The sequence below is a fragment of the Rhinolophus sinicus genome, linkage group LG05, assembly GCF_036562045.2.
Source record: "Rhinolophus sinicus isolate RSC01 linkage group LG05, ASM3656204v1, whole genome shotgun sequence".
In the NCBI taxonomy this organism is placed as follows: Eukaryota; Metazoa; Chordata; class Mammalia; order Chiroptera; family Rhinolophidae; genus Rhinolophus; species Rhinolophus sinicus.
In genome coordinates this window covers 20,526,476-20,539,285 of record NC_133755.1, presented here as the reverse complement: position 1 = coordinate 20,539,285, position 12,810 = coordinate 20,526,476, and the positions used below count along the sequence as shown (strand labels likewise).

The 12,810-nt window shown below is 42.7% G+C and overlaps 1 protein-coding gene across 3 annotated transcripts in view; it reads left to right on the top strand.

Moving 5' to 3' along the window:
• The window catches only part of CAPN13 (calpain 13), a 75,842-nt gene that overhangs the window by 16,250 nt on the left and 46,782 nt on the right, over positions 1-12,810 (top strand). For 2 of the 3 annotated variants that reach the window (XM_074331851.1, XM_019735397.2), the window contains exons 2-4: positions 4,203-4,435; positions 9,004-9,082; positions 10,708-10,823. In XM_074331851.1, coding sequence (XP_074187952.1) covers positions 4,238-4,435; positions 9,004-9,082; positions 10,708-10,823 — 393 coding nt within the window. In that variant the 5' untranslated portion in view covers positions 4,203-4,237. The remainder of the gene's footprint in view (positions 1-4,202; positions 4,436-9,003; positions 9,083-10,707; positions 10,824-12,810) is intronic. The other variant, XM_019735398.2, reaches the window with a different exon arrangement.

The window sequence follows — 12,810 nt, the reverse complement described above, 5'->3', positions numbered from 1 at the left end:
CCCTTAGTTCCCTCCCCAAGTCTTGAGGAACTCCTTTGCCAAAGAGATGGCAGGGTTTTCATCAAAGCTTCAGTCATCTGTGACAGGCCATTTCATGACTGGAGCCTATCCTTTTGTAGCAAGATGTGTGAGAGAAAGACAAAAACTGGAAATCCACCCTCATTCTTGTTTCTTTTCTAAGTTTTTACTTTCCCGCTACAATTTGCCAGCTTCCTCCCCCCTCTCCTCCCATTTCTGGGTTCTCAAGTAATTGTTTTATTTTCCCCAGAAGTTATAGTTATAATCAGTAAGAAAGCCGGGCTGGATAGGGGGCTGCTCACATTGCCATAAAGGAACTGGAAACTCCTACATAATATTTTAAAAGCCATAAAACAACCATTAGCTCACACAGCTTCTTACATTAAGAACTTTTTACCAATTCTTTTTGCCATTTATTTTTTCAGTTCTTCCTGTGCAATTTTTCTTGCTTGACCCAAGAGATAACCCAGCAGTGAGACAGATTTTTATCCTGAATATCAGGTAGACATTCCATCTCTCTTTTTCCTAATAAGGCAGCTGAGTCTTCTCCTGCCTTTCCTTATCTTGCAAAGTGAGGCAAGTAAGGTAGAGAAGAAATATGCAAAAGCCCTCCCCAAAGTGACAGGTGGGAGAATTGGTTGGCTTTTTCTACTGCACACAAAAGTGAAATGTTGTCAAGTTCTGTACATCCTTCTTGCCTAAGAAAGTGAGTCCACAGGCTGTTCCCTGACGGAACCATAAGCATTCAGAGAGAAAGAAGGTGAACCTGGTAGGTGTAAGGTCTGTGTGTCCTGCCTTCACTTTCCAGGTCAAGATTCTCCTCCCTCCCAGAACAGCTCACCTCCTCTGGCAACAGACACCAGGTTCTGCCGCCTGTCCCCCAGAGCCCTTCCTCTCCTTTCTGGGCTCTCAGTTAGTGGATGCAGAGCCACAGCAGAGCTCAGGCCATGGCTCTGTTGCCTCACCTCTGACCCTCATTCCTCCAGGCCCCACTGAGCCCAGCCTGTCATTTACAAGAACAAGTGCCTGTGCTAGCGGGGTGGGGCTTCTGCACAATCCTTTTGTGGTCAAAATGATAATAGTCATACTAATAACCATCGTTTATTAATTGTTTTCTATTTATCAGTCACAGTGCAAAGTATTTGACAAGCGTGGTTTCATCTGAGTCTCACTACCCTATACTATGCATATTAATTACTACCTCCATTTCACAAATGTGTAAAGTGAGTCTTAGATTGGGATTCCTAAAGTCAGTCAGTCCACTATCCAATAGCAGACAGGGCCCTGCAGATGGCCTAGAAACTTATGCCCAAATGTAGGGCCTTTGCAAGATTCTGACACAGAAGTCAAGCCAAATTCTTTAGACTCACTTTTACATACAATTATGGGGCTGCTTACTAGCCCCATAGTTGTGTAATTAAGGGTAGCCATAATTTGGTTTTCTAAACTAAAATGAGCTCATTGCTGGAGTTTATCGCATACTATGATCCAATATTTACTGAAAGTTAGATGCCTTGGCAATGCTGCATGGATTCCACTGTCCCCAAGCATGTGCAGAGTTTGAAGACCCACGGTTTTCCCAACTCTCCGTTATCAGGTGTCACTGTCTTTGTCTTGAATTGACAGTCAAATCTATTACTGTTTTCTTGCTCTTGAGTGATACCTTACTGTCGTCTCAGCTTTATCACTATTTATATAATTTGCTGTGGGCTCTCCTCTACTCTATAGTGAGTGGTAAGGAATATTGACATATTTTCACCTGCCATTTTTCAAGAACTAGACTGAAGAAATGTATATGTCATATTAGGCTAAATCAACTGAAATTGCTTATATTCAACCATTTTTACCTTAGGTTAAACCATATGAAACGGACTCCATTCAACCTTTTTTGACCTACAAAAATGACACTTTCCTGTGGTTCAACCTAATAGTTCAAATATAAACCATTCTTACCTTGTTTGCTAGACAACTGTATGCATAATTCCCTCCAAACATGTGGGTACAGTGCCACTTAACTGGTGATAGCCTGCTAATGAATGTGTGCTATCTAAATGACTTGCAATGTACTATTATTATAGATTAACTGTAAGAAAATAGCTGTTAGTTTAATTTTGCATATTTTTAATCCAAGATCTTGATTCAAGCTCATATTCTTCTTTATGAGTTGTTCATTTACCTTCCTCTTTGATCTTTATCATCCCCTGAAGTGGGAATGGATAGGACATATGGACCTTGGGATCTTTTGTGCCACCTAAACAGACCCTGGTCAAAGAAACTTAAAAAGCATGGCTTTCAGGCCTAAGGAGGTTTTTCAAGTCCCACAACCAGTAAGTGTGAATTCAGGGTTCACATCCAAGTCAGCTTGTCTCACAGATGGAGGATGTGATTTGTGTTTCGGGAAATGGTATTTACATGCCTACGGTTTCCTGGACCAGAAAGCCCAGACTTCCTGACATCTCTTTAAGGAGATTAGGGCACCATCATTTATTGAGTGCCTACTGTATGCCAGCCACTCTGCTGGGTATGTTAGGCCCATCCTCATTAATACCACAACGAACTCTAAGAGGTTGCTATCATTAATTCATCAGGCGGAGAAATAGGTTCACAGAGTGGAATACTCACTCAGTGTTGCAGAATTGGTAGATAAAAGCAGAAAGCAAGCTTCTCAACCCATTGGAATGTTCACCACACTGCTTTTTCTTTTCCCTCCCACCTTCTCTACCCTTTACCCCCATATTCAATTCATCATCAAATCCTATTGGTTCTACCTATAAAATGACTGTTGAATCTGTCTCGACCATTTTCACTACTAACACTCGAACACTCTCGCCCGTGGAAAAATGCAGCAGTATCCTTCCTGTCTCAGTCTCTACCCATCCCCTACATGCGGCCTCCAACTTGCTCTGCAATCCTATACCACGACCTGACCCACGTCATCAATGGCCCTGTACCGCTTGCGAGATATAAAACATTTCACAATCTAGCTTTCCAACTGTAGAGGAGAGACTACTATTCCATGATGTGACCACTGTCTGTTCCACAAGCTGGATCCAGGCCAGAACGGAGGTGGCTTTGATGTTTATTCTGATATAAATCAACATTCCTCCCTTTCTTCCTGCTATATGCTCATTTCGGGAACAGGTTGTTGTCCTGACCTGGGCAAGCATGTAATTTCTCATAGCAATCGTGTACTAGTACCCATGACTATTCCCTCCTTTGCCCTATATAATTCTTTGGCACCTGCCAAACAGTGCCAGGGTCTCTTGTGTCTGGCTGTTGCCCAAGACATGCCTCATATGTAAGTTTCCCTTAATAAACTCTATTACTTGCCAGACTGGAGTGGCCAGCCTCTTGCTTTGGTTTTCCCTAGCCCTCCTCTTACAGAGATAGAGATTCAGTGCTGGGAACTTTCCCTGGGTCTGTGTGTGCTAACACCCACCTGCCTTCCTGGCCATCTCTGCCAACACTCCCTATAATCAGCCCCCACGTTTCTGTCCCCTCCTGCTCTTCCCATTCCCTCTAACACCTATGACCTTTCCAGTCCAACTCCTGGGCCTCCTTGCACTTGCTCTTCAGGGTACTTGGAGGGACCGTTTTTATATACCTACCGTTTCTCCACTTGGCAAATTCTTCTTCCTTTATGGCCCAATTCAAAGATCACTGCCTGTGGGAGAGTCATCCTGGACTGTCTTTGGCAGTTCATAGTTCCTTTATGTCCACAGGACTTTGTACACATTTTTAATTAGACAGTTTCTGTTGAATAATAAAATGTTAAATGTTGTTGAAATGTTTAATCTATCTTTCCCACTTGATAATGAGCCCCTGGAGGATAAAAATCATGTCGTATTTATTTTTGGATTGCCAGCATTCCGAAAAGCTCCTGGCACAAGGTCAGTATTCAATAAATGTTCCTTCATGTACAAATACCCGCATCGTCTCTGGTGCACATACAGCACACTGAGAAGCTCTTTGAGACAGAGGATTGAAAACTGACTGGGAGGAAGGATGATTGAATTCTAGTCTAGGTTCGCCCACCAATTGGCTGTGTTACCACGGAGAGCACTGATCTAGGTCTCAGTCCCCTCACTTATGGTGGGGGGCACCTGAGTGCCCTTCCAGGGCTCACATCGATGATGCAAAACACTCGATGGCTCATCCCTAAAAATATCTTTTTTTCTCACCAGAAGGAAAAGACCTTGGGTGTCTTCTGAGGAGAGTTATGGCATACAACCAGGAGCTTCTAGCCAAGACCTCTGTCATCAAGTTTAAGGGCCAGGATTTTAACTCCTTGAGGGATCATTACCTAAGCAGAGGTCTGCTATTTGAGGATGAGACATTCCCTGCTGAGATTTCTTCCATAGGCATGAAGGTGCTCCAGAGGACACCCCTCTCCAGCCTGACGTGGAAGCGGCCAAAGGTGAGTGAGCTCCCAGGCACACACCTCGCTCCTGGGCCTTCTGAGCCCCCTCCCGTGGTCCCTCCCACTGAAAGAAGGATGGACCCCAGCCTGGTTTTTCCTTTGGAACTGAAATGAGTTCTCCAGAAAAAGAATGGTTTAACAAAGTAGAGATATGAGTGTAGGCTGTGAACGTGAAAGCAACAAGTAATAGAAAGTGACAGAAAGTAAACATGCCAGCAGCCAGTTGCCATTTAGCCAAAGAACTTGATGCCAATAAAGTAAAGCTCTTTAGCAAAAAATAGAAAAGGGAGTGAGTGACACTGCCAGCTGGCCCAGCCTGAACTCTGCCCACCCTCTGAAAGGGCCTGTGTCTAAATGCCAATGTGCTAAACCTGGTGTTCCCTCATCCAAGAGCAGCACCCCATCTGGGGAAGCCTTTGAAAAGAATGCAGGAATCACTATCCACAATTGACCAAGTGATGTCACAATGGAAGAGACCCCTCCAGAAACAATCGCAGGAGAGTGCTGGATTTGGTGTCCCTTCAGAGAGAGTATTTTCTAAGATTCCAGGGGTCCCTGCATTACCTGAGTTTCTGGGCATATCTAATATAGCAGAGATTGCCCCAAACTTTGCATTGAGAAGGAGCTCCCAAATCCAGAACTAAGTGCCTAAGTTTACTTAGTTTGACTACTGCAATGGCTTCTATATTACGGTTCTCCAGAGAGACAGAACTAATAGGAGATACATGTATCCTGTAGCATATAACTAATAGGAAATATATCAATGTATTTTATTGACGTATTTATTATGAGGAATTGGAAGAAGTCCCACAATCCGCCGTCTGCAAGGTGGAGACCCCGGGAAGCTAGTGGTGTAGTTTAGTTCTAGAGGGAAGGCCTGAGAGCCAGGGGAGCCGATGGTGCAATTCTCGGTCCAAGGGCAGGAGAGGACTGATGTGCCAGCTCAGCAGTCAGGCAAAGAAGGGGAGAATTCTCCCTTCCTCTGCTTTTTGTTATGTTTTGTTCAATGTATTGGATGACGCTCTTCCACACTGGGGAGGGTAACCTGCTTTACTGAATTCACCGATTCAAATGCTGATGTCATCTGGAAACACTCTTAAGATTCACCTAGAAATAATGTGTAGCCGGATATCTGGGCACCCTGTGATCCAGTCATATTGACAATCAAAATCAACCATCACAACGTCCTTCTGCATGCATGGATGTTTCAGAAATTCAAAGGGCCAGTCTGTCTCACAGAATCAGAAAACACTGAAGTCAGGGAGCGCCTGCCCGCTGGCGTGGTTGGTGGGGAAGAGTTGGGCACGGGGAAGCAGGTTGTCTGACTCCTAGCCTGCTTCCTGTAGGACCTGGAAGGACTCCCTTCTGCTTCTCTGAACCTTCCCTCACCATGGCTGGTTCTTAGAATCATCTGAGAGATTAAGTAAATCCTGAGTTCTGCCTCTGGCTGACATGCTAAATCCAAGTTGTGGGAGGTAGGACCCGGCGGTCCCCAAGCCTGTGAAGCCCCCAGGTGATTCTGAGTCACACTCAGGGTAGAGACTGCCCCTTGCCAGTGACTTCACTACCCTGGTGTGCCTGGCCTACCTATCGACAGGGGGACTGCCCAGAGCCAAAGCATTCCCATCCTCCCAGCCATCTTTACCTATTTTCTCTGTGGTCCTTATCTCAATAAGTCAGCGTAGCAGGCTAAAATGCTTCTGGGTATCATTTCTGTCTCTTCCTACCTTTACTCTTTTTTGATCATCCGAAATGCCCTGCTAAAGCCCAGGGTGGGGAGGAAACAGGCAGCTAAAGAGGACAGGAGACTTAGATGCTGGTTTTGTGCCTAACTTTGATGCAGATGATTCCAGTGTTTGCCCATAAACTTGATGTTGACTAGTGACTTTTGCTTTGAGATAAGTGCTATTTAATTTTTATAACATTAAAATATTTCTCCGTTCCTAATTAGCTAAAATTTTGGTTTTTTAATTTTAATTGTTATCATTTGGGTAAATCAGAGAAAGTGTACTTATCAAATGCCTTCATGGCATTTATTGGAGGGGTATAAATGGTTTCCTCTTTGGCCCATGTAAATGTAAGTGACAATGGAATTGTCTAGTCTCTGAAAGTTTGAGACAATTCAGCAGGAAAATATGTGTACACAGAAGACTTTATAAAGATGTTAGGGAAATATTTCTTTGATCATTTTAAAATACTGTTCCAAAGTTATTAATCTTTCAGGTTATTTATGAACTTGAATGATTTGGGGCCATGTTAATTTTCATCAGAAAATCATCAGTATTTTTAAATTGATTAATATAGAATTTTACATCATGTTTTTATATTGCTAAAATCCTATTTTCACTTCCACTTTTATTTGGGTTTCTCTACTACAAATGCCAAAGGTTGGGTCTATAAAAATCTTCTCCCCCAAACAGAGCAATTTATTTGCTTTGTTGATTTTGCTATTTTTCTATTTTATAATTCACTAATTGTGTTATTTTATCACTTCTTCCCTCCTGTATTTGCGAGACTCTTTTTGCCTTTTTCTTTCTAACATCTTTGAGTTGATTGCTTAATTCATTTTTAGTCTATGTTGCTTAATAATAAACAGATTTGAGGCTCTAGGTTTGTCTGTGAGCATGGCTTTTGTAATTTTGCAAATGTTGCAGAAGGAGGGGAATCAATATTTATTGAACATGTACCCTGCCCGACGCTGTGCTAAGTATTTCACATCCTTTCTCATTTGTAAAATGGAAGGACTCCTGCTTTGCAAGGCTTTTGAGAGACGATCTGTGAATAAAGCACTTAGCCCTCCGTCAGGGTTTGATAATGGCAGCTAGTGCCGTGATCGCTTTATCATTTGAGTCTCCCATTTTACGCACAAAGAAACTGGGGCTCAGTCAAGGAAAGGAAGTGGCTCAGGGTCACCCAGAGAGCAATGCAGGGCAGGATTCTACACCAGGTCTGTCTGAACAGACTCTCGAGCACACACGCCCTTCCTCTGCTGATCACAGGGGAGAAACCAGGAAAAACCAGTGAAGAAGAAGACCTGCGCTGAGAGTGGCTCAAGAAAGCTAAGCAACGTGGACTTTGTTCCTGGTCCCCAAACCCCGTGGCCTCCACATTCTTCTTTAGTTCCTGTGAGTGGAGTGTCTAAGCATCTGCTCAGTGGCAGCAAGCCTCCACTGTGACCTTTACTTCCTGTTTCCAGTAGAAGGGGAGGGGATAGTTAAAGCCATTGAAGTGCCCCAAGTTGTTTAGAAACTGGGAGGGTTGCTCCGTCTGTGGCCCTGTGCAGAGCTCTGCCCGAGTGGCTGTGTTGGGAGAACTCCCCAGTTCTGTCCAGCCCTGCGGACAGCAGAGGGTTGGGCTTGGTGCCTCCATCCAGAGGACCTGGGCCCCAGTGCATTTCTCTAGCCCTCTGAGAGGGCCGGTTATTTGTAGGGAAAGGAGTGGGAGGAGATTTAGGGAGGTGATTACTCCTAATACACCTGTTGGGCCGCTGCATTTGCAGACATGTACACCTTTGTTTTCCTCTTGGCGGCTCCACCAGGAAACTGGTAGTTTACAAAGGGCTGGCAGGTCTCACAAGGCACAGGACTCAATACATTCATGCCTGTTGAAGAAATGAATCTATTTCCAGTTTGCAGCCCTGCTCTCTGGGGACTTATTTGTCAATGTGAAAATAAATGATACAGGCAAAATTACCAAATGATGCAAACTTATGCAATGGAAATCCTAGAAAGGCCGCACAGAAAGGAGGCTGTGGATAATCCTGCAGGCTTCTCGTAGGGGGCAAACCTACAGGCTGGTGAGATGAGGGCAGGAGCCAGACCTTTGACCCAGTGTTCCCCAAAGTGCCCGGGAAGCCCCTTCAGGAAGTCTCACCATCCTCATGTCTGCTACGAATTCCCCAAATTCTCCCCAGACATTGAAGCATTGCAGCACTTTCTAGCGACCCCCTTTCTGTGGCCACCAAGCACTCTGTGTGTTGAAGGTTGGGGAAGAACTGGGCACTGAGTAACAGTACCTGAGAGGAGGGACCACTCAGTCTGTGAGTTAGCCAGGGAGTGAACAACAATCTGAGGAATGCACAGCCTGCACATGGCTGCACTTGAACCTGGAGCCCACAAGGCCTCTGCTATCTTCTAAGAGATGACATTTCACAAGGAAAGCTTCATTGTGTTTATAAAAGTTTCCGCTAATAAACATATCCTATTCTTCCTCCCCCCACCCCACCCCCCTTGTGTATAACCTCTTAATAAAACACTGCTTGTTAGGACCAGGATGGCTGACTATTTGATGTAAGGATTCTGAGTCCTTATTTATGTCATCTCTTCATGCACTTTGCTGATGCATTTATTGCCTGTCGTGTCAATTACGTAGACACCCCTTTGACATCTGCCTTCCTGATAGTAATGAAACCTGAAGAATGAGGGGAACTTTTCTAACTCAGATTTTAAGCACCTATTTAAGAAGTAACCTCTATCTCTCAAAGACAAAATGAGTGATGTTTTAGGTACCATACTGGGACACAGAGGAATGAAAGATGCTCATGGCTTTTCTCCCTCTTTCTGAAGGAATTATTAGCTGGTAACTCAGAGCCTCACTTCATCCTGGAAGGTGCAAGTAGATTTGACATCCAACAAGGAACTGCAGGTAAGAACTCAACCTCTTCTCTGCCGGCCCTGGATTGGGGCAGGCTGCTGGAGTCACCCTCCATGTCTGGAGGAGTGCAGGCGTGTGCCCACTCAGACCCCCAGAATTCTGCCACAGCTGCTAAGAGGGCAAGGCCAGCCTTCTCAGTGCTGCTGTGGCTGGACTGCTCCGCACCCCACCCTACACCCTGCAATGCGGTTTAGCAATGGTGTGCAGAGCCATTCGGGTGAGGAATTACAGAAGAAAGGGAGAAAATGGACACAAGGTTTAATATGAACACTGAGTAGAGAGAAGCATCAGCTGCTGGAAAATGGGAAGAAAAGAGACCGAGAAAGGGGAAGCAAACATTTACTAAGCTTCTGCGATGACTGCGCTAGATGCTTTCTATGTACTAGTTCCTTTATGCCTTGCAACATCCCCACTCTATATATGTGGAAATAAAGAGTCCGAGAGGTAAAATAGTTTCCTTAATGTCACATCCTTAATGTCACATAAGCAATAAGTGACAGAGTTGAGTTTAAATCCAGAGCTGTTTGACTCCCTCCCACCTACCAGACAGCCAAGGGGTAAAGTTGTTGCTAAGAGCTGAGCAGTGTAGAAAGGGAAGAACAGGGCCTGCCTTGCAGAAGCCCCCTGGGTAGTATCAGGAATGGCCAAGACAACCCCTGAGCAAGAGGCCTAGGAGTGGAGTGGCAGGATTGGCTGGGAGGGGAAAGTGGACAAGAAATTGGGAGACAGAACAGCAAGACAGGAACTCTTCTGAGAACAGACACTATGTCCTTAAAATGTCAGCTTACAAATTATGCGTGCACTTGGACTTCACCTGGTGGCATCTTGAGCCAAGTTGATAGAAGCTTCTGTGGCTTGTTTCTAGTGTTGGGAAAGCCCCCTCTCCCCAGCCCCAGCCAATAATCCTCCTATTTGAGCTTCATTTACCTCAGAGAAGGCATCTCTGTGGGGGTGCCTTTGTGGCTTCTGCACCCAGCACAGAGCCTGATGTGAAATGCTATGCAAATAATTGATTATGTTGAAGATAAAGGAGGGAAGACTCAGGAGAAGGGGATGATGCTGCTGCTTAAAGGGTTCACAGTGACATCCAAGGGGAAACTCAAGCCATGTGTGTCCCTCAAGGGGGAAGAGGAGAGAACTTCTGTGTGGGCTAGAGGGGTCCCAGCACAGGTAGGGAATGCGCAAATATTAGCAAAGGAAAGCACAAATCTGTTTTCTGCAATAGAAAAGTAGAAAGTACCATTGCCATTAATGCTGACAACAAAATTCACTGTAACTTGAGCTCTGGGTACCTCTGACAAAATGAAAATCAGAAGGCAAGTTGGACCACAAGCCCTGCCGAAGCCTGGCTGGGGCTCTCCTGACCTCCCTCAAACCACCATCATCCCCACCAGCCTCCCGTCCATGGCCCCCTAACCACCACCAGCCCCTTCTCTATCTTGCTTGGAACTGGCTCCAGTGAATCCTTCCTTCAAGTCTCCTCTCTCAGACAGAAAAAAATGCGTTATTCAGAAGGAGGTTTATGAACTCTGCTAGCAAAGACCTATGAAATGCGTGGGGTGGGGCGTTCAGATGTGTACAGTTGGCCTCTCATGCTCGGCTTGTGTCCCTCACAGGAGATTGCTGGTTCCTGGCAGCCCTGGGCTCCTTGACACAGAACCCACATCTTCTGCAGAAGATCCTGAAGGACCAAAGCTTTTCTTACCAGTATGCAGGGATTTTCTGTTTCCGGGTATGTGCCCTGCTGGGATGTTCCTACACGTGTTTCTTTTGGTCTGGCAGCCTGAGCTGTGAAAGAGACACTTATTACCTGTTAGTTACTCTGCATGGCTCCAAAAAAGGATTTGAGCTCATGATCTGACAACACATGGGAAAGATGACTATTAAAATATTTTCATATACATTTTTTTAAAGGTAGAAACAATCAACAAAAGAAGAGAGTCATTGATCAACAACCCTGTACATTATTGAACTTTTGTCTATGTCTATTCCTGTGTCATATCTTGTTATTTTGATTACAGTAGCTTTAGAGTAAGATGTAACATCTGGTAGGATAAGTTCTCCTTCATTATTCATTTATTCTTTCCTTTCAAATATCTTGGTAATCCTTGCACATTTATTCTTTGATGAGAATTTTTAAATAATTTTGTCTAATTAGAAATAAAAGCCACTGTGTTACAGAATGGAGCAGCATTAAATTTATGTATTAATTTGGAAAAATTCCATTTTTATTATTTTAAGGATTCTTTCCAGAAACATGGTCTATCTTTCCGTTTATTCAGAACTAGTTTAACGCCCTTCAATAAAATGTTATAGTTGTATTTTCCTATTGGTGCTGTACCCTTCTTGGTAAATGTATTCTCAAATATTTTACACTTGTGCAGCTTATGTGATTTTCCCCCTCATTTCTAACTAGATGTTGCTGAAAAGAGAAAAGCTACTCCTTATTGTATATTAAATTTTATGGAGCCCCCTTGCCAAATTACTTTATTTGATCTAATTTTTTTCTTTACTAGAGTCTGCGTTTTTTAGGTACCTAATATTATCTGCAAATAAAGATAATATTGTCTCTTCTTTTAATATTTATACAATTTATTTTACTCTTCTTTCACCTTGTCACATTAGTTAGAATCTCACAATTTTGAACCAAAGTAACAAGAGCAAAATCCTGTCTTCTCTGGATTTTAGTGACATGCTTTCCTGGTACACTGTTCTTTAAATATGCTGTTGGATTCTATTTACTAAAAATGTTATTAGAATTTTTGCATTTATATCATATGTAGAATTGGAGTCTAGTGTTTTACATCATGTATGAGTTATGCTAACTTTTTTAAGTGAATCCAGCTGAGCTTTACATACGTTGATCTGAAGTAATTTGAATAATCTTGTTAATCATTGGCTATCTGTTCTTTGAAAATAAAGTAGACGCTAGTTAAGTCATTGAGACCTACCTCCTTTTTAAATGTGATTTCTTTCATTCTTCCAATGTGCTCAATGGCTATTGATCTGCTTGGGACTCTTATTTCTCCTGGAGTTAATTCTTGAAATTTATTTTTTGCTAGGAAAACCAACTGTTCTTTCTATAGTTCCAAATTTATTTCCAAAAATTTGCTTATATGATTCTCAGAAAATTCATTTAATTTCTTCTTATCTGTGGTTAAATCTACTTTATCAATCCCAGTGCTATCTTTTTATTTTTCCTGTTTTTCTGAATCCAGCTTTTCTTACAGTACAGTACAGTCTTACAGTATAGTCTGTTGTACTGGTTTTTGAATGAATGAACTTTTGGGTTTTATTATTCTTTCTATTCTTTTTTTTTGGGGGGGGACGGTTATTTTCTATATAACTACTTTCAATGTATTTTCATGAATTCCTGTTTACTTTCTCTTTGTTAGTTTTATTGTTGATTTTCTGAAACTTCACACTTAACATTGTTAGTCTTTTTTAATGATGAAAGTTTTAAGACTATAAAATTTCTTCTGAGATCTTATTCCTATCTGTAGGTTTTGATATAAAATATCTTACTTTTATTAATTTGAAGATAATATATTTTTAGTTTTGATTAAGTGTTGAAGGGGGTAATCTTTTGGCTGTAAGTTTTGGATTTATTAAATTATGGTCAGAAAATATAATTCATAAAAGCTAAACATTTTGAAAAATTATTAAAGTTTTATTTATGGCCAAGTCCACCACAGTTTTTGTAAATGTTTCATGGACAT